This window comes from Thunnus maccoyii, chromosome 17 (assembly GCF_910596095.1).
Source record: "Thunnus maccoyii chromosome 17, fThuMac1.1, whole genome shotgun sequence".
Lineage (NCBI taxonomy): Eukaryota > Metazoa > Chordata > Actinopteri > Scombriformes > Scombridae > Thunnus > Thunnus maccoyii.
This window is the reverse complement of record NC_056549.1, coordinates 20696984-20719790: the sequence shown is the minus strand read 5'-3', so window position 1 is coordinate 20719790 and position 22807 is coordinate 20696984. Positions and strand designations below refer to the sequence as shown.

General features: G+C 37.7%; 1 protein-coding gene across 2 annotated transcripts; it reads left to right on the top strand.

The window, feature by feature from the left end:
- Nucleotides 1-2272: 2272 nt before the first annotated feature.
- taf1a (TATA box binding protein (TBP)-associated factor, RNA polymerase I, A) lies at nt 2273-10644 on the top strand. 2 transcript variants are annotated; one of them, XM_042391490.1, is made up of 11 exons: nt 2273-2562; nt 4864-5061; nt 5148-5311; nt 5653-5766; nt 5860-6058; nt 6262-6383; nt 6529-6687; nt 6815-6881; nt 7078-7201; nt 7339-7493; nt 8775-10644. In XM_042391490.1, the coding sequence occupies exons 2-11, from the start codon at nt 4920-4922 to the stop codon at nt 8825-8827; spliced, it is 1299 nt and encodes a 432-aa protein (XP_042247424.1). In that variant the 5' UTR covers nt 2273-2562; nt 4864-4919; the 3' UTR covers nt 8828-10644. The 2 variants fall into 2 exon arrangements, with proteins under 2 accessions (XP_042247424.1, XP_042247423.1); XM_042391489.1 differs by having other exon boundaries at nt 4859-5061.
- The last annotated feature ends 12163 nt before the right edge of the window (nt 10645-22807 follow it).

Genomic DNA, 22807 nt, shown 5'->3' with positions numbered 1-22807 from the left:
TTTTCACAGATACAGACGGGATATGGCTGCTTTAAGTGACCATCTGTGACAAAAACACAGGCAGAGGTGGAAAGTAAATATCTACTCAGTTACTCTTAAGTCCAATTTTGAGGTACTTGTACTTTACTTGAGTATTTCCATTTGATGCTACTTTATACTTTCACTCCGCTACATTTCAGAGAGAAATATTGTACTTTCTACTCCACTACATTTATTTGACAGCTTTAGTTACTTTTCAGATGAAGATTTGACACAATGGATAATATAACAAGCTTTTAAAATACAACACATTGTTAACGATGAAACCAGTGGTTTCCAACCTTTTTGGCGTTTGACGTCTTACAAAAAGCAGTGAGTTGTTAACAGCTCCATCAAATAGCGATTTTTCCCTCTGAACTTCTCACATGGTTTCATTTAAAAATGTTCAAATGATCCAATATTTCACCAAAAATCAAAGATTAGAGAAAAAAACTGAAAACATATTTGTGTATCAGACCCTTTGGAGGGGCTCGACCCATGGGTTGGGAACCACTGGAATAAACTAGCAATACTTTAATTACATTTTGCTGCTAATACTTAGGTACTTAAGTAAGTAAGTAGGATTTTTCATGCAGGAAAGGTTTCAGTAAAGGATCTGAGTACCTCTTCTACCACTGCAAACTGAAGTAGCTGCAGTGATAAGAGAGAAACTGCACAAGAAATAAGCCTCATCATCTTGTATGTGCAGTCTCCTCTGGAATAATGCATTAGGGCATCAAACATTATGCACAGAAAGATTAAAGAGATTTAAAACTCAGTCTTCCTTATAAATATTTGAATATTCACATAGATGTGTCTGACTGGTGTATGGAAATGTGTTTAATCCTCTCTAGAGCCCTCTGTAAACAAGTATACAGTTTAGTATTGTGCAACCATGTTGCAAACAGAAAAACATAACAAAACTGTGATTTAATACTGAAGAATTGATCAATTGCTGTCAGTCCAAAAATTTGAAGCAATATCACAACAATTCTGTTTCAATCAGTGAACAATGCCTGAAGATCTGAGAACAGCTGGAGGTGTTGATATCTTTAAACATAAACATAAAACCTCTTTAGCCTAGCTTTTGATTTATAGACATTATTTACTAAATTTTGTTTACTTATTTTATTATATTCATGTCGTAAAATTTTATTTTATTTTTTCCCACTTATTGATTTTATTTTTCTTTACTTTTTATATATATTATCTAGTTTTTTTAATCTACTTTTTATTTCACTCTATTTTATTATTAGCATAGTTTTTAAATCTATTTTATTTTAATACATTTTCATAATGTTATTTCTTGTGTGCTTTAGTGCTTTGTTTTAACTGTTTACCTGTTTACTGTCTACATTTATTCTGTCTGAAGCACTCTGAATTGCACTAACCTGTATGAAAAGTGCTATAAAGTTTGATTGATTTATGAACCCTACCTGTAGCTCAAATCCCCATATCCTTATTAAAATAAACAGCACAAGGACCCCCCCCCCCCCCCAAAAAAAAGTGATACAGTAAACAACAATAAAAAAATAAAAAGCAAGAGCAGTCCAAGTCCATTTATTGTAAGTCATTTTAGAGTTCAAATAAAAAATACTTCCTTTAAAATATTGGAAGTCTTCTTAGCTTTGTTGTTCTTCACATCTTCGATTAAGGTGCTATACTGCTTGAGTTCAACAATAAACTGATGAAAGCAGGTTTGGAGCCAGACCATTTAGATTTATGGATGTGGAATTTACCAGGAATGATCAGCAGCTGAATTATAGGTTGATATTTCTATCCAACCCACTGAACACAACATATAACACCACATCAAATGCACCAATCTGTGCATCAGTACCCTTTTTCCTATTTATAAAGTTTGGATATCTAACCAAAATAAATTTTAATGGGCACAGTGAAAAAATGAAATATTGTTTCCCTATCTGAGTTGCAAAAAACACAGACATAGTCTATATTTAGCCTTAATCCTTCCAACACTTCTTTTACAAGGTATATTCGGTGTAAAATACTGAAAGAAACTTGCTGTATCTATTTTGAATTCAGTTTTCCCACTGTAAATCACTCATGATAGAAGACCAAAAGACCTTTGCTGCAGGAGATGTAACACAGTCCGAGTATTTTATCACTTTATTTTTAGAAAGCATCACTTACATGTGTGACATTTCTGTAATACAATAACATAAACAGAAGGTACAAATAACAGCTCACGAAGAAGAGCTCTTTGTCCCGCCTTTTCCGGCTACAGCAACCAATAACATTGTAGCGTTTTCCTCTACTTCCTTAGCTACTGTAACTGCACACTGGAAGCACGTCAGGGGAAAGTTTACTACAACATGCGGACGTTATTTGCCGACAGTACTAGGCACAGGTTTATATTCAGTTTTCAGAAATAGGGCTAGAGCAGGGATTCGACGTGTGAATAGTCACAGCACGTTGGACGTTAGCTCACCGAGGTAGGCTAGCTGTTAGTTTAGCATCAGCACGTTTGTAAAAGAATCAAAACATCCGAAGAGTTCGTGGTAAATTGTTTCCTCTTGGCAGGTAGGAACTGAGTCTGTTTTATAACGGAATGGGCTTGCCTCCTCTAACTACAAATATCCAACATAAATAGCTATAACTGTATATGTAGCTAGTAAAGTTTAATCAAAACCTAAAGCAAAACCTAAAAAGCTTTGAGTTAGCCTACACTTTTCAGTGTTTTCGTTGTTCCGCATTACTTCTAAAGGCTATTTAAAGTTTTTCAATAGTCAGCTACTCAAATGAACATTGAAATAGGTTTTTCTTGCTATAATCATTCCTCCTGTTCATACTGACCATCAGAAGATACGTTCATAATGCACTGATATTATAAGTGGTGGGGGCCAAAATCCACAAGCCTCCTGTGAAAAAATGTATTTAAAAGTTTATCTGAAGCTAATATTAAGCTTCAGCCGTCCAAATGAGTAAAGTCAAGTAGATATCTTTCAACGTTACAGTCTTTTTAGTGCCTCTTTTTCCCTCTTTTTGTTACTATACTTCCACCGCAGCTCAACAGGGAAACACTGTCTTAGGACACACAAAGAAGGAATTGACGCTAAAGACTGTAAATGTGGCAGATATCCACTTGATATAACTAACTCAGCCTGCTGAAGGCTCTTATAAGCTTCAGATAAACTTCTAAGTGCCTTTTTGCACAATATGACTGTGTGTACTTCAGAGCAAAACAATCAATAAAAGCACCTATCCTCATCGACAATCAACCAATTACAATAACTGACTCCTTCAAGTTTCTTGGCACACACATCAGCAGTAACCTGAAATGGGACCTCAACACTAACCATCAAATGCAAAAAGCCCAACAGACAACTCAAAAAGCACAGTGTCAGGAATTTTACACAGTCATAATCCAGAGCATCCTGTCACTGTTGATTACTGTCTGGTACGGAAATACATCTAAGCACACAATAAAGAAAATGGATAATATTATAACCAGAGCATCAAAGATCATAAGTTGTAAACTCCCCACACTGGACTCCATATATACACAACATACCATCTTACAAGCTATCAAGATCATGTATGACCCTCTCCACCCAGCTCACCATCAGTTTCAGGTACAGGTCAATGGGAGGCAGGAAAGAACGCCTTAACTGGAGCTTCTTTCCCAAAGCCGTACAGTTGATGAATACACAAAAGTTGGTCTATTTGTATAGTATAGTATGTGGAACTGTGTAGATTACTGTATGTTTCTTCTTTTGCACTTATCAATCAATCAATCAATCAATCAGACTTTATTTGTATGGCACTTTTCATACAAATACAATGTATTTACACAATAAAAACAACACAGTTTACCCCCCCCGCCACCCACCCACCCACCCACCAGCACAAACAATAAATGACTATGTTATAGATAAATAACTCAATAAAAACAGGAACTGAGGAAACACTGTCATAAATCTCATGAATTTGCAATGAGGAAACACCAGAGGTAGGATAAAAACTTAAAAATTCTGAATAGCCAAATACAATAATAATATAAAATTGAAGAAAGAAAAAATAAAGAGGCGTATTCAAGTGAAGAATGCCAGAAATGTACGGTAGGGTATTAAAAGGAAAACACAGATAAAAATAAAACAGAGATGAAGTAATAATATTTAAATAAAATAGTAAAAGATAGGAGATGTATTGAAGTAAGTAAAACCAGACTTATGTCCTTTATGTTTGCACTGGTGTTGTATTTGATGTGTTGTTACAGCTATTCCATCTGTACTGAGATTAATTCCAGCGGTCTATCCATGTGGTAATAAAAGAAACTTGAACTTGGACACACTGTGGATTTTGGCCTCCATCACTTTCATTGAAAACACATTTGAAGGGGATCTTTTAATAACCAGTATGAACAGGAGGAATGATTACAGCGAGGAAAACCTCTTTCAGTGTTCATATGGACACCTGACTGTTGTTTTAAGACACACTTGAAAAATTGTGAACTTATCCTTTAACAGCACGACCCCTAGGTTTGTGAGTGTGTGTGTCCATCGGTAATGACAAGCTGTGTTGCAAGTCCACCTTAAAATCATATGACAGGTAGCTCCACTCAGACTCTGTTTCTTGTCGTGAGGAACCAGTCTGGTCATAGTGTTAATTGAGACCACAAACGACACCTTTCATTATTCAGGGGATTAATATGAGCATGTTAAGGATGTCTACCAATGCAATATTATTTTTACTGTGAGGAAGAAATGTCATAAGTGTATTAGTGCTTTAACTCTGTTGAGTCTTGGTTGTCTTGTGAGTCAGTTAGCTGCTGGACACAATGTTCCTTTTAATCACTTTATCTCTTTTTAATGCTCAGTGTAGGACTACCACCTGCAGGAAGAAAAATACCTTACTTAAGTCTAACTACTGTGCTGATCATGGATGACCTGGAAAGAGAACTAATTCCTCTTGAAGAGTTGGATGATGACGACAATGATGACGACAATGATTCCTCAGACGACAACTCTACAAAAGAAGGAAAAAAGTCAAAACTCCCCTTGGTTAATCCTGTTTGTGTTGGTGAGTTGTCCTATAATAGTTAATAATGCTTATGACAGATGTGTCCATGTCATGAAATAATACCTTTTCATACCCTGCAATTTTAGAGACGCCAAAGGAAACTGGATTTCATCAGAGTGTGAGAATCTGTCTGGAGCAGATCAGAGAAGCCCTGCTGCATCACAGATGGCAAGAGGCAGCAGAATATATGGCTTGTTACCCCCAAATGTTAGAAGACACAACTAGAGGCAAACAGCAGCAGTATAAAGAGGTAGGTTTACTTTTGTTGTGTATTTTTGTGTCGTGTCCAGCCTACATGGATTTATAATACACCAAATATAAAGTGAAACAGTACTAGTCACAAAAAAGCATCAATTATTTCACATAATTCTACAGTCCAGCATGAACAAAACAGTGTCTCCTCTCTCAAGTTGTTAAAGAGAATTTGCCACAAAAACCCCTGTTTCCAAAACCAAAACTTAATTATTTTATTGTCATCCAGCCAAAACAAATCTGTAGAGATCGCAGACATTTTCATAACATTTTAAGTACCTTGCACAACTTTGATTTCCACATCCTTGATATTAACACTCTTTGGATTTCTCATCCCAGATAACTTGGAGAATCGCCACTGAAATTCTCCACCACCACCCCAACTCAAAGATGGAAGACTACAACAACATCTATGAAAGAATGAAACATTCAGGAGTTAAACATTACCTCATGGTACGTTAGCTAGCAGAGCTCACAGCGCAATTTTCATGTTGATTTGCTTCACTGCCGAAGCATTGTTCACACCTGTTCCCTTTGCATCTCCAGATCTGTCTGGAACATTCATTTCACCTGCTGCTCCACGGCCAGATCCATGATGCAAAGCGGGAGCTGTCTGTCGCTGAAAGTTGGAGGCACGGCAAAGAGTCAGCAGCTCAGTATCAGAGGACTAAACTGATCCACGCCTACAGAAGTTTACTGGATTACATCATCTGGTGTGACAAAAAGCATACACACTCCAACACTGGTAAGGCAACACACATCATGACACCCCAAAAGCATCCATTATTTAGTTGTATCAGTTACACTGGTGTCCTGCAAGCTCTTGTGTGATGTCACACTGACACCTACAGGTTAGACCCTGTAAATGCTCATATGAAAAAAAGGAGCTGAAGAGCTGATGAGGTTATGTTACTGTTTTAATTATGTGATGTTTGCCACCTGTTTCAGATTATTCAGACTCTGGCAACAACCAGGACATGAACAACTACTTCAGACAGGCTTCAGTGAATTTAAAGGAGATTTTGAAAAATCCAGGCATCTGGGATCCCTTCATACTGAGTTACGTTGAGGTAAACACTCATCCCAAACTGCCTGCTTTCATTAAAAAATATATAAACAGAATAGATGTGCTGTACACTTTCAACTGTTGCTCAGTTGTTGCTCGGCCTGGTTCAAATGAAACTTGTACTTACAGCCTTTGTTTTTTTTTGATAGATGCTGGAATTCTATGAGGATCACGAGGAGGCTTTGAAAGTCCTGAATGACTACGCATATGACCACACTTTTCCCCCCAACCCCAACGCGCATGTCTATCTGTACCAATACTTAAAGAGGCATGATACTTCAGAGAGGAAGTTGATGAAAGTATTGAAGGTATAAAAGCACATTAAAAAGTAAAGTGTAGCACTAGAACTAAAACTTTGTTATTAGATTAACAGTTAAGCACACAAAATATATATAGTGACTAATGCATCTTAAAACTTACTTTCTAATGCTATAGATCCTCCATACATTAGTCCCAAGTCATGAGATGATGTTGGAGTACAGCTCTCTTCTGCTTCAGTCAGGTAACAGCAGATTTGATATTGTAACAACATTTTTTACCAGAGGACAACTTTTTTGTACAAATATATTCTCTCTTTTTAATAACTGGCATCAATTAGCTTATTGTTTTAATAATTAATGTTTTTTTTAGAGTTTGTCTGTGTCTCTCTCTCCATTCCATAATATCTTTTATCAATATGTGGGTTTTTTTGTTTACAGAGAAAAAAAGTGACATCCAGAAGGCTTTGGGAGTCGTTCTGGATATGCTCGACTACGCTTGCTGGAGGACCAACTTGGACGTGTGGAAGCGTTTAAAGGACATTGTTAAGAAATTACAGTTACAGTATGTATAAATTGTTTTGATGGACATGGTCTCTATATTGTATCACCCCTGAGCTGGTGGTTTCAGGGTGGTTAACTTTTTGCTGACAGCTGTTTTTTTTTCTGGTGCCAATTCTGTAATTTTGTGTACTGAAACAGAGAAGACTGGAAGGAGGTTGTCTCTGGAAAGATGGCTGCAAGAAAAGACTGGTGGCCTGCACTGCACTTCACAAGATTTCATGTCAGAGAAGACTCCCAGGACAACCCGCAGCTGATGGAGGTGAAGGCATCACTGACAAGCATCCTTTGTCCAGGTAATTATACATAAAATTACATCTGGTGATATCGTCGTCTTCTGTCAATCCTGTGTACTACATGTAATTACAGAGGCAAAGACTTTCAGAGACGACATTGGCCAAAACATTTCTCACTTCATACTTGGTGTAGATGAATGCTGTGGCCACAGCTGTAGACTGAGAGAACTGTTAAATAAGTAAATGCACAACAAAAGTTACCCTTCTTTAAGTCTTAATATCTTCTTAAAGGTGCTCTGTAGAGTTTTGTTGTAAACTTAAGTTGTGTTTACATTGAGTGTTACTCACTGAAACGCATTACAGTATGTGTCTAACAGATGCACTGAACATGTTTCCTTCTTCATAAAACATTTTGCAAAGCTGAGTTTTAAGTATTTTAAATCCTGCGTTGTTTACATCCATGTTTAAAGGCTTGTAGTCTTCTTCACTGTCTTTGCTGGCGCATTGCTGCGTTTCTTCGCACATTACAGGCACCTGTACATCAGTGGTTCTCAAACTTTTTCACGTCACTGACTCCTAAACTGGCACAAATTAGACCACGGACCCCCATCTGATAAGATTTTTTTACCACAGAAAGTGTATGAAACCCATGACCAAAATAGTCATACATTCTGTCATTGTGTTACTTATGGATGGAATTATAGTGAAAATAAATTATTCCCCTTTTTGCTGGGGACCCCCTGGAACCCACTCAAGGACCCCTGGTGGTCCCCAGACCCCACTTTGAGGGCCTCTGCTGTACATCATACATGTGCGTCCTTGTGTGCATGCACAACAAAATGAGGACTCATAAAAAACTGCTCTATAGTGCTACCAGAGGTCAGAAACTCCACAGGGTACCTTTAAGACCCCTATGAAGTTGATAGTTTCCGGTTTAAGGAGCTCTTAAAATAACGTTCCTAAAGTTTCAAAGGTACACTGGCTGGGAATAATTGTTTTAAAGACATGATTTTGGATGATTTATTAGTTGTATTCCTAAGCAAATGATCCATCAGTGGCACATGGCTCTTCATCTTCCAAGAACTTTTAATAACTATTAATTTAATATCTTAGTTAAATCACAAATAAAACAGGAATCCAGTGGTTCGTGAAAATATGGATTTGTAAATTGGAAATAGTGAGATCTATACCTGTCCTAATAGCAGCATGCAAATACAGGATTTAGTTGGCCTTTGTGGTACCATTTTAGGCCTTTAGCTAGTCTGACAACAGTGGCGCTCTTAATGGTATTTGTACATATTGTAGGTCTTTATGTAACTTTGTTATATTTCCTTTTTCCAGACCAAATGCTTAAATACTCTGCTGGAGAGGTAATCAACGGAGAGTGGACATGAGACAAGAACACAAAGAAAACATAAAACTGTGACTTCAAACAGTCTAGAACAAAGCTGAGAGGCTGACGGAAATCAGCCAAAAACTCTGGTGAAGTTGTCTTGATGAATTCAGCAGAGTCTTAAGAAAAGCGATGTTTATAAGATTTTATTGTTCTTCTCTGTGATAAAATATTCTTCACTCAAGGTCAAGGACACGCCGATATGTGTTCTCAAGGTTTTGCTTTTAAAACTTTGTTCCTTTTTATTATCAAGGCACTGGTGTCTTTGTCCACTATGTGGAGCTCTTGCTCTGTGTTTTTGTATTGAATAGCTGCTGGATATATGACCACCTTATCTTGACAGAAACTGAATGTGGCTCTGACTCGGTGTTCATGCAGGTTTTGTGTTTTTTTTTTTGTTTTTTTTTGTAAACTGTTATCGAAAGCAGAGTCTCACTATGCCCTCAGCTGACCTTTGACTGCTGCATGGACTGATTTTAAGGTCACTAGCGAGTGTACACATAACACACAGCCTGGGGGATTTTCTATCTGTCAACATTATTGTCATGACAGAACAGAAAGTCAACACAGACCTTTCAGCAATTGGATATGCTCAGGTTTAACTTAATGTGACGGATTACTGACAGGTGGTTACTCTGGGGGAGGAAACAAATTGCGGTAACCATCAATTTAAAATGAATGTAAAAGGTGCCTTCATTAGGAGATCATAACTGATTTGTGGTCAGTCTGTATATGTGCTTGTAGTAGTAATTTCTGTAAAAAAAAAAAAAGATTTTTTTGTTGTAGGAATGTTTCCAATGGCATGACAGGATCCTGGCCTTCAAACACAGTGCTTACTCTCTTGAGCCCTTTGCACCGAACCATGAAATAAAATCTTGCATCCAGCTGCATGCCAATTTAATAAGTGAAAGTGTTGGTAATGATTCAGTTTCGGCTTGCCACAATGTTGGCCATGCAGCAAGTCAGTCAGCCGTACTGTATGTGTGTGTTGCTTTGCAGTCATTACATAAACCAAAGCCCAAAGCACTTGCCCGACCACAGGAGCAGCTGCAGAAGGGATCTGGGAATACAGAACACATGTCGTTTGAAAATGCAAAACTCTGGGAGCGGCGAAGAGGATCGAGTCGGGAGCTGGTCACCGCTTTGGATTGTGTCCTGGCTGTGACCGCTTTTTTTTTCATCACCTACACAGATGCTCACAGTCGAGTTTCTTCCTCAAGGGTACCTTGACAGTTAAGATCTAGTTTTATTCCCAGAGATTCGACATGGAGACTCTCTGGTCTCAGGCCTTCTTGTACATTGACTCAATTCAATGTCGCTCCACAGAAGACCCTCTTGTGTTAGATTACTGTTCCTCACTAGATTGCACCTTCAGATGAGTGACGAGAGTTAAAATTCAAATCATTCGATTTTTGTCATTTGTTCTCACCAAACCTCCACAATTCAATTGATTTATGTCAACAAGGACCTTGCTTGTTTGGGTTTTGTTTTCTCCCTGACAGTAGTAGTCAGACAATTAACCTGAAGAACTGCCCGACCCTGAGGAAGATGTTATCATCAACTGTATTGGGGACCATTGAGAGTCACAAACAACAAATAGTGTCCTGAGTGCAGCTATCAGCTCATTGTTGCCTCCTGAGGCAGCAGCAGAAGGCTAGGGCAGGCTGTCCTCACTGTCAACAAGACTTCTACTTACATTTGCAGGTTTGAGCCCTGCAGTTTCTATGTGTGCTTGGTCATGACATAGGCATGCCAAAGAATCAGTTCATGGATAAAATAATCAGACTGGATTGGCTAATAAAGCTTTGAATTTGTGCATTGTACTTGTCCTGTGAGTGTATGTAGGTTATAAATGAACCTAATGAACCCAACAGTAAAGTGTACAGTGCACCAGTAATGCAAATATTCAGACTAGAGCCTGACTGATACATCATTAGCATAGCTGATATTATCAGCCAATTTCAGCTATTCACAGATAATGATATCTGTGTCAACATAGGCTGATGCCTAAGAAAAAATTGCAATACAGAAATGCAGTACAGACAGAAACAGTGTTGCCTGCTCAGTACATCAAATTAAAGAGATCCATATCACAAATATTTGTTTATATTATGTATTTATGTTAAAAAAACAAAAAACGAAGATTGGCAGATGTGCTGGCAGTTTTTTGAAGAGTGAGATGATAATATTAATCTTGTGTGTACTGTCTTGTGTACACACTTGTCTTCCACCGTGTAATTCCCCCTAAAACCACAAATTGTGTTGTTTTCACTTCTGTTTGTGAACAGATTAAACAAATAACTTGTTAATTAGTGAGCTTTAGAGGCTTTGGTAGACGTATTTTTGAACATGTGCAGCAGGGCAGCTGCTTCCCTGTATCTCTTGTCTTTATGCTAAGCTATGCTAAGCCTTCCTGACTCCAGCTCCATACTGTGAGGGACTGTTCAAGATTTTGGGAAATGTGGTTATTTGCTTTCTTGCTAGGAGTTAGATGAGAAGATCAATACCACTCAGAAAGGAGAGTGGCATTGAACTTTTTATCAAACTTTAGACAAGGAAGCAAGGTGCCGCTTTCTGATTAGTCACCACTTTTAAAGGTTTTATAAGCATTAATTGTTCAGATGCACTGCAGGTCTTTTCTAAAAGTTAGTGTTCTAACTTTTTATTTCTCTAACTCTTTATTCCATCTGAAATAAAGAGCTAAAAAGGCAAAGTTTAATGCCGAGGAGGATTTTCCTCCAGAAGAGCATTTTTCTTATTAATGGTTTATTGGTAAATTATGTATGAACCATTAATAAAGCCATTAATTAATGCTTATAAATCTTTATAAAGGGTGACTTATCAGAAAGTTGTACCATAAGGGAATTTTCCAAAATGTCAAACTATTGCTTTAATGCACAGACATCAGATTTGAGGTTGATATCAATCTTGTTATCTCACTCTAGGAAAGAAAGCTAATGAGTATATTTCCAAAAATGTATTTATTTATGTATTTATTGGGACCATGTACAGTGTTAAACATAAATGTTACCATTTGATGTACTGTACCAGAGTTAACTTAAAGCTAATTTTCATCTGCAGTCCCTTAGGCAGGTCACAATTAAAACATAGCAATAACAAACAGCACAATAACAACCAGTACAAAGCAAAAACACACAAGACACATCATATAAAATACAAAGCTACACACAATGTCAACTAGAAATTAATAATGTCACTTTGTCAAATTAAAAGCAAGATTATTTGCATTCATGAGAAGACCATGAGATGAAATTTAGAGTCAGTGGTTACAGAGATGAATAGGATTGTTGAACTATTTCTTTAACTCTCAAATATTGTTATCAGCATAGGCCTCAAAAATTAAGCATTATATAAATGACCATCATTTAGGACAAAGAAAATATGACAATGCAATTTTATTACCCCTTTTCTTGAAATAATGAGTATTGGTGATTAAATATTTGGTGTAACTTTAACTTAACTTATCCTTCTGACTAAGAACACTCCTGTTTTCTGCAACAGCCTTGGTAAACGATGGCCGATGGAGGGAGTGTTACACATCTACAAGCTGCTGAGTACAACCACTGGTGTTACTGGCCACTGAGCAGCTCCGCTGGTTCAACCAGCTTGATCAGTGCTCATTGTGCGTGAAGCAATGATGTATGTTCATCTGTGAATGCATCCCAAGGTTGTTTTGACATACTGTACTGTAAAATCAATCAACTGAAAAAAAAAAGTTTCTCTGTGGGCTCATCTGACGACTCTAACAGGCCCTTTAAAACTCCTCTAGCTCACGGAGAAATTTACTGACGTCTTCAGTCTAACCCCACTGTGAACTGACCGGCATAATAACTGTTTGTGTAATTAATTATTGACGCAGGTTGCAGGCTGAATCTATTTGCTGCCGAGAAGAGGAAAAAAAACACACAGGAAGAGATGTTTTAATTTTATTCCTGGCGTAGAAAGGCCCTGGATGTTTCTTTGTAGTGTGAGTCTGACATTAATTGAGTTTTCCCTTCTCTTACAGTTTCACTCCCTCCTCTTCTTGCACACACACATACACACAAACACACACTGCAGTTGGTGACTCAGGGCCTCGCTTGGTTGGTCTGCAGGGCTCTGAGGATTTGTAACCTAAAATCCAGACTTGCACAGTGACAGTGTAACATCTCAGTAGCTCTGCAAGACATTTGAAGTCTGCTGTGGTTTGAGAGTAGGGGGGAGTAAGAGAGATGTGGAGGGAAAAAAGCATGATAATTCAGCCATGCAATTTGGACTTAACATACTGATGTGTTCAGTGCCAGTGCTGCTTGCTACAAGCAAGGAGATAAAACAGCAAAACATGAGTCTTTTGCCAGAGCTGCAGTGAGAATCCTCTTCAAAACATGACTGAGGATCAAACCAGAGAATAAAAGGGAAATATAAATCAAACTCATGAATGAGAATCCCACAGAAGTCTTATCATAATTACATTTGCTTTGGTGCAAAATGGACAGTGTATAATGGGTGTATTCCAAACCTATGATGGCCCTTTTGAACAGTCTGATAACAAAAGGCTTTCGACACACTCATGATACTGGCAGATGCTAAGACAAAAATCGCTTGAGGGAAGTCGAGTCTTGTGGAACTTCAGGGAGGAGGAGAAAAAAGCGGGAGAGAAAAAAAAAAAAGATTCCCAAAATATCCTCCCCGTTTCTGTCTGTGAAGTTGAAAGTGACAACTGCAATACCTTTGTTCTCAGAGTGCAGCTGCAAAAATAGCTTTCAATAATGTATTAGGAGAATAAAGACTGTGAGCTGATTTCTGGGGAGACGGGGCTCGGCTCTGGTGTGTGGCAAGACCAGGAGCTTTCTCTGCTGTGCACTGACTGTAAGAAAAGATCAGGCTGGTGAACAAAAAAAAAAAAAAGATCTTCTTGACTTCTAAGATTGCTCTACTTATGCAACGTGGAATAAAATCTGGGCCTTGGAATAAACAACCAATCCCATATATTTACATCTGATCTCATATCCTCACTGTGGACTGGGCAATCACTGCAACAGGATAATTACTGAGGACTTACTCCTGAAATGTTGCTCATGCATGCAACTGCATGGACAACCACTGTTCCCCTCCCTCCCCCCTCTAAGCAAAAGACAAGCAGTGCAGAACGCCAATGTAATGACTCTGAAATGGAAAGTGCCTTGACCGACAGAGCATTCACCTGAGGCTATGGAGATTTAATTTCGTGCGTGCCCGAGTGTGATAAGTGGCAATCTAAATGTTGTGACTTACCTTCAAGCTCTGTGAAAGCCGGCCAACTGGAGCACAAATGGGAAAGAAAAAACCCTTAAATGATTTGAAGTTTGAAGTAGGAAGCACAAGAGAGTTTCAGGCAAGCATCAATTATTAAGACAAGCAAGACAGCTGTGACGCAATCTACAGATGATACCGTTGGAAGGCTGTTTTTTTTTCTGTTTGCTTGGCAGTATCTCTGCTGGTTTGACTCAGAATAAAATATTGCATCTAGGACTGAACACTTTAACAAAGGCAAGTGGCATTCCTACTTGAATTCAAGATTCATGGTGACCTATATGGAGGCCCAAAGTGTTCAAAATTGAGCAAATAAGTGAAATTGACATTGTGAAATACATGATGATATGAATAAATACAGACAAAATATATAAATAACAGTGAAATTTGGAGATAATCAGATTCATTATCTCATTATTATGATAGGTTGTTTATCGAGCTTCTTTTCAGAATTATATAATATAATGCTGATAATTTTAGCCACACTAGCTGCATAGATCTGGGGATGGTGCTTTGGTTCAGACTGAAATATCTCAACAATTGAGCAGTTGAGCAACAATGGGATGTGATGCCATCAAATTTTGTACAAACATTCATGTTGCCTGCAGGATGCATACTACTGACTTTTGTAATCCCCTGACTTTTCCTCTGGCACCACCATGAGGTTCACATTTATGGTCTAAAGTTTAATAAAACCTATTGGATGGATTGACATGAAATTTGTTACATACATCCATTCCCCCCTCAGGATGACTTGAATTAACCCTTACAAACTGTTCATATTCCGACCTTTCACAGTGTCCTCTCATAATTAGTCTCTATAGCAAATGTCTGAACTACAAATCAATGTTTTATTCATAAATACCTCATCAGTCATCAATCAATGGGTGATTAATCCTTGATGAAGCTTTTCAGAGAGCAGAGACATTTACATTTACACTACATTATGGTCCTATGTCACCTAAAGAGTCATCATGATTTCAATTCATTTTATTGTAAGTGCAGAATGTTGGTTTGAATGTTGATTTTTGTATAAATATGGGTCAAATTTAATCTGGAGCATCCTCTCTGTACAGTGTAAAAATGTGTGTCAAAAATGCATATCACAAAAATAACAAAGTTGAAAGTTCTAATATTTCTATTCTGGGTCACTTAAGGAGAAGTCATGACATTTCAGGCTAAAAGAACACTGTTTAGGGTGTTTTTTTATTGCTCTCAAATGTAAAAATCTCAAATTTGATCTGAACAGTATATAAGGATTAACCTTGGTGATCCTTTAACCTTTTCTCTACCATCAGGTCGTGTTTTGTGCTAATTAGCTAATGTTCGTCAGCTAATGTGTTGAAATAAATGACCATAGTAAACATCAGTTACCTGCTAAACATCCACATAACTTTGTCATTATGTACAGCATGTTAGCATGTTGATGTTAGCATTTAGCTAGCGTAGGCTCATAGTCTTGTTATTGAATTCAAGAAGTTTTCATTTCAAAATGAGTTTTTTCCAACATCTATTTTTATTTCACAATGACTTTTATTTCATACATTTTTCATCACATTGATTTAGTCTGTCTGATTAGCTGTAGCTGAGCAGCCAGTGAGCCAGTTATTTCATAATAACAAGCTGGTCTTAAAAAATGTTTTGGCTTGTGTCACAATTTCATGGTTAGAGTTTGTCTGTATTTATTCATGTGATTATTTATTTCATAATGTCTGATGTGATTCTGAAGCATTTGGGACCTTTTGCTGTCTTGATTTTCAGATTATTGAATAGTCTTCCTCTTGGGGTCATCAGCAAATTCTGTTGCATGTTTTAAATCCCATCTCAAGACCTACTTTTTCTCAAATGCATTTTATTCATGCTTTGTTGCCCCATTTTTTCATAATGCTTTTGACATTTCATTATTTCATTATTTTTTTGTGCCTTTTTGACACTTTGTGACTCAGATTTTGTGATATATATACTGTAAATAAATAAAGTCCTTCATAGTTACTTGAATTATTATAGCCCTTTCCTGCAGGGGGCACTCCAGCTATCTGCAACATACTGCATTTGATGTAATGCATCTGTAAAGCCTCTGCCAATGTAGTTTTGAAGTTCTGGTTCTTTATCTTAGTCTCATCAAGTTTTTATTTGAAAAGTGTTGTAGCGTCTGGATGTGTGAAAAGAACATCTGGAGGATAAAATTTGCTTTTATACAACATGTGGGTGTCTTTTGTGTGGATTCACATGATGTAATCTTTTAATTTATGCCCCCTTGACTGTGAGTGTTATGATTATACTGAGGAGGATAATGACTGTAGTTTTCAGTAGACATGTAATCTTAGATTTTCACTTCCTTTTCTTTTTCCCCTTTTCCAAATATAAAGAAAACATAATGGATATTTATAGTACTTGAGAGATCTGGCTCTATGATATCATCAAGGTGATATCATCCACCAACACAAACACACACACACACGCACACACGCATTTATCAAACCTGCAGTGTGCAAATGAGGGATGTTTCAGACGTGGTTAGATCCTCTGAAATTCTGCAGGTACAATACCAGGTAGGTTGAACAGTTCTTTGAAATGGTTTTCCTGAAACCAGCCTGTTAACTACAAACGCCACAGACACACGTAAGCAGTATATGTGCCCACTGACTCATGTTGTCCCTACTTATCTGTAATTCTGTGTAAGCACAGTGAGTAATGAGCAAAGAGCTCGACCTGACCCAAAGAAGCCTTGTTTGTCAGAGTACCGGGTCTGTACGGTGGGGGACTGTGTGGTTGGAAAATACAACAAAGGCTGCTGCATTTTGAATGAATGTGGGAGCTGGAGAGTTCAGCTCGTTTGTGTGTCTGTCTGTCTGTCTGTCTCTCCATTTCCGCCTTTAGTCACTGTGTGTCTGGATGGTTGTTAGTGGAAATAATGTGGTTGAACTTTTTTATATTATGTAACTTTGACATCAGTTAAAATTTGTCATTCTGTTATTTAATGCCAAAGGGTTACAGGTTATCAAATGCATTAGTGAAAGAGCTTTTAACCCTTTATGAGCAAACTGTAGAATTACATGGATTAAAGCTGATTAGGTCCCCAGGTACATGGACCAATAAGCATTTTCATAAACACACATTTGCTTTCTTGCTAATACCATGATCGATACCACTGTCTGAATGTAACAAAAAATGTTGACCAGCACCTCTAAAGCTCACTATCTAACACCTTATGTCTTTTTTGTAAAACCACATTTTTATACTTCAGTTTTTGTGTGGTTTAAACAAACAACCATGTTAATTCAGACAGAACCAAGCTAACCTGTCTTTATGAGAAACTAAGCTAATAAGAATGGAAATGAAACTGATTTTCTCATCTAACTCTTGGCAAGGAAGTGAATAAGCATATTCACCAAAATGTCTTCCTTTAAGAAGTTCAGAGTTTAGACAAACAACTCCACAATTAGTTTTACTATATCTGCCAGCATTGTTCTTCTGTTAACGAGTTGCTAAACTTGTTTTCTCCTCCTTCTTATTATTAAAGGTTCAATCAGTAATTGAGTTGCAAATTGGGAGTTCTTTCAGGCATCCCTGGTTCTGGAAGTAAAAGTCTTGTTCATTTTCTGCATTGACAACGTTACGTGACTGACAGTAGGAGCACTTCTAGATGGACAGGAAACTCTCCCAGGTGAATCATTAGTGTTAAACGATTAATAACTATATTAGAAAATATATTCTTTGATAAAAGATCTGGTACGTAAAAACTGAAGGGCCAGAGCAAGAGATTTCTCTTTTTTAGGAAACTTAAAACACAACCTGCAGCTTCAATCAACTCACTTTGGGATTCTGGGTCAGTTTTGGTTGAATTCAGAAAACATGGCATCACTGACAGCTGTTTTGAAACTGCGATATTTGTGTTCATATTTGAACACAAACACTTGTTTTTTTTAAATTAAAAAAAAATATGATTTCATGAGATTGTCCTCCCAAGAAAAACAACACAACAGGTCATGATGTCAGTTGTTTGGCTGTTTGGGGCGAATAAACACAAACAGTCCAGCGGTCAAATATGCACGAATGACGCAAGGCAAAAAGTTGTGCTCTGTCTGAACACACCCGTAGTCTGTTTCTTGGGATGTTCCCACTTCTCCACCCTATAAACTTGTCTGTGGCACTCAAGTCCAAGCCTGTCGGTTACCTCTGAAGACATAAATCTTTAAAAGACAGTCACAAATATACAGATGAACTTTTTCTATAATGGAATGGTAATCCCTTTAAAATGTTGGGCGCTGTACTTTTTAGCAAACATTTCTTAAACAGAAGTAAATAGTGACTTTGTGGGGGAGTATTTTCAGCCGCAGATAAATGCACATTTGTTGTGCTGGGGAGTATTTACCTCCTCCGAGTGGAGAATGTGGGATTGACTCAAAATAAACTACAGTGCCCTTGTTCATTGTAATGAAGGGACATGTAAAACAGTGCAACAGTGTGGCTCACTGATGTGTTTTTATACAACAATGGAGCTCTATGACACAGAGGAATGAGTTACACCAGGCTTTGACTAGAGAGACAATACTTGTTAGTAAGACCAATTCATTGTTGGGTTTGCTCTTTCTTTGGTCAAGGTATTTCTTGACAATTAGAAAAATACAGAATATCGTCAGCCTTGTCCTTTGATGAGTCTATATATTTATATACTTGATAAAAAGTGCAAATAATATAGAAGCCAAACAGTCAGCTAATCAATTCAAGCTTTGTAACCTCCACTGAATCTGTCTGCTAGTAGATTTTCATTGCCTGACCTCACTCAAAACTGTGTGCTTTTTCTTTTGTATTCAAAAAGCTGTGATGGTGTACTACAGGCTGACATTTCGCTGCTGGCCTTCTTCTTTGCTGGCCTTTAAATTTGCTGTTTGTGTGTCTTTGTCCTGTGTTTAACTGTGTGTTAGGTCAGATTAACAAGTGGTAAGGCCGGTGGCAGGCTGAATGACAGCATTAACCGGAGGACAATGGGAGCGTGGGACTAAGCCCTTTCACAACCTGTCTGACAGCTTGTAGCGTTGATGTCATCCTCTGACTCAGGCTGTTACCACTGCCGCTGTCACCCTGGACGCTTGGATGCATGACATCACCAAATGACACATATCACTCTCCACTACTGCCCCTGTGCTTTCATTTATCTCCTTTTGTCTCTCTATCTCTGTCTCCAGTCAATTTGCATACTCATCAGCTTTCCTGCATTGTAGGCTTCCACTTTGTCAGTCTGTGGAAAAGGAGGAGCAGAGCATGAAAGGACATCATTAGTTTTCCAAGGAGACTCGGATAAAGAGAGAAAATATGAGAACAAAGATTGTTGGGTCATGTGATGTGCTCTCGGGAGGATTTTTTAATGGGGAACAAGATTGTTTTTTAGTACTTAGTGATGTAGGCTGCAGATAGCAGAATAACAAAAATATGGTAAATATCACTATTCTTCTAGTAAGAAGAATATTAAATCAGCAGCAGCATGTAACTCAGAATTATTAAATATTTTTCTTATGTGTGCTGTTGTCATGATTAACACATACAGTTTACAACACAGACCGTTGCCGTTGATCCTTTCTATCATGAGAATGAGTAACTGTTTAAGTTTTTGTTCCCAGTCCTACACTATGTAAACGTGATAATGACAAAATAACCTTGACTCTACTCACTAACTTTTCTCGAGAGCTTTAAATTCATAATGAAAAAAAAATGCAAGGCTTTCTGTTATAATTAGGACAAATGCCAGTGATAATACAACATGAATGCATTTTTACAAGGCTGTGTTAGTAGAAATACTTTAAAAATGGAATATTACAAGTAAATCCTTTAATGCCACCAAGTGTCAGGTCTGTGTTTTAAAATAATGTGAAATGATAGTGATTCTACAACATGGCTGTAATTTTACAACGTTGTGTTAATGACAACGGAGCAAACACCACTTGCTAATGACGATCGAGTGATGTGTTTGAAAGCCCCGCAGACAAGCTAGTAAGTAGACTTTGAGTCAAGATTATACTATTACTAAACTACTATTTTTTAAGGTCAAGAATGAACTTTCATGTTTAATAAGGGCTTCAGCCTTCTCTGAACGCTTTGTTTGCAATGTTACCTCTACTTCCTCCTCATGATGACATCACATTGTTTGTGCATGCCCACAAATGGCCGTCTGTTCCTTAGCCTTCGTTGCTAAGGTCGTTCCATGTGTTGTTCATGTTGTTCACTCACACATTGTGGTTTGGATTTGGGCTCACGGATGTACAGTACCAGTCAAAAGTTTGAACACACCTTCCTGTTCCCTTGAATGAGAAAATGTGTCCAAACTTTTGACTGGTCCTGTATTTGAGAAGTTGACATTTTGAGTAAAGAACCAGAAAAAGAAGTGAAATCCTACTACTACTGTTTGTTGGCATAGCCTCCCGGGACCTAACCAATCAGAGCAGAGTTGGCTCATCGGAAGAGACAGGAGCTAAAACGGCCTGTTTCGGATAGAGGCTGAACTGAGGGGCTACATAAAGGGCCAGTATAAGATAAATAAGGAATTTTTAAAATTGTAAATCATGCCAATAGAGACATTCCAACAGAGCCCCAACACAGAAATATAGACCATGGAAATGTATTTGATACGTCCCCTTTAAGGGAAAAAAAATGGATAAATTTTAAAAAATGGACACTACACTTCCCATAATGCAACTTTTGGAGTTTCAATTCATCTTTTCAATAGCTCTTTCCAATCTGATGAATGCCCATGTATCTTTTTGATCCTCTCTGCCTGGTAAATGTCCACATCTTTCAAACACAGACTTTCCATTTCATTAAAAATTTGTGGTCTTCAAACCCAAGGGTTACTATTTAATACTTTGGAAAGCCTCCAGATCCACTATGTACACTATATAAAGTATGACTGTTTTCACATGCTGACATGTGAACTGATGTTGATATGTAAATTTGATGGTTTTCAGTTTAAAGCTACCATGTAGGCAAACCTACACTTTCTACTCCAAACACTGAATGGAAATAACACTCACAATTTACCAACCTGTGTTGCTTCATACCAAAACAAACCAAAGGGACAAGAGACGTAAAAGATTTGATGTTGGTGATTGAAGTGCTCACTTACACTTTTCAAGTTGTATTTTGCTCTTACATTGCGTTAGTTTGTCACTTTCGTCATTTCTTGCTCATCACTTCCTTTTTCCATAACATCATACTTACTCAACACTAGAATTTAATTCAGCCAAGTAAGGAAAACCTACTTTGTACCATCACTGTCAACGACATTTAGATTCACAGGTTTACTCCATCTTCACACAATCTTATTCACACTTGTCATACTGGTCCAGCACATTTAGCAATAGTAACTGATATCAGCCTGATGGTATCATTATGTACTATTTTAGTCAGTGTTTGATAAAAGGGGAAATTCTACTACACGCAGATTTTCATATTCAGCAGGAGAATGTACCATCAAACATATATAGTTTGCTTCCCCATCCAGACAACAGAGCTTTGGGATACAATGCTAAATGTATTGTCTGTCATACATTCACATCTTGGTATGACTTTTAAAGGGGACATATCAAGATTTCCTGTTATTTTTATACTGTTATGACATTCACATTTTAATGGCATTAGATTGTTTTTGCATGTCCACAAACAACTGTGGCTTTTGTTGCTAAGGTTGTTCCATGGCTGGTTGCTGTTCTGATTCTGGCTTCATCATGTACGGATGTATTTGAGAAGTGTCCATGCCGAGGGGCAGCTTCTGGAAACTAACCAATCAGAACAGGGTGGGCTGATTGGGAGGGGGCCCTTAAAGAGACAGGAGCTAAAACGGCCTGTTTCAGACAAAGGCTGAACTGAGGGGCTGTGTAAAGGGCCCGTATAAGATAAATAAGGATTTTGAACTGTAAATCATGCAAAGATATTCCAGTAGAGCTCCAGAATATAAATATAGACCTGGAAATGTGCATGATATGTCCCCTTTAAGCTTTTGGAAACTTTCTTAACCTGTTATGACTGAAAATACAGCTCTGGCCTAGTTCAAATTGACACACCTTGCACTTGTAAAAGGTTGTAAAATCTCAAAATACTTTTTCTATATATTAACAGTGCTTAGGACAAAAGGTCAGACAGTACAAAGCCTTCAAGTGTCTATTTACTATTCACAGAGAAACACAGCACATCTGCATACACCTGGTGTCTGGTAAGTTTCTTCTTGCAAAATCCTCCTCTGTCACACAGGAAGTGAAGTGTTTTACATTTCTGACAGCTGTAACAGCTTGTGTAAAATAATATTAGGAAATTGGGGAGTTAGTATGAGCAGTATTAGCAACTGTGGAGAGAGCATTAAATACAGACACTCACTCTTATACAGCAAAGAAAGAACATTTCACTGAAACAATTAATGGTGGACTAGTGTTTCAGCATTCACTATTCTATATGTTACCCCCTCATTAATTTACAATAATAGTATTGCAGTGATAGTGTAAAGCCATCATTCCTACTGCATAGAGACAGCTGCCAGCAGAAGCTAAACCTCAGTCCCCTCTGGGACAGCCATGCTGAGCTAAAACTCCCACACAGCCATGCAGCAGGTGACCCCCTGTCCTAGAAACAGTTGCTATTTAGACGTGATTAACAACGGATGCGGAGGGAGTCATTGTTATTTATATTATATTATCCCTGT

Coding starts and splice junctions, on each gene's coding strand:
- taf1a (XM_042391490.1), top strand. CDS start 4,920: ATGGATGACCTGGAAAGAGAACTAATTCCTCTTGAAGAGTTGGATGAT. Junction 6,882..7,077: donor CTCTCTTCTGCTTCAGTCAG/GTAACAGCAGAT, acceptor TTTTGTTTACAG/AGAAAAAAAGTGACATCCAG. Junction 7,202..7,338: donor GTTAAGAAATTACAGTTACA/GTATGTATAAAT, acceptor GTACTGAAACAG/AGAAGACTGGAAGGAGGTTG.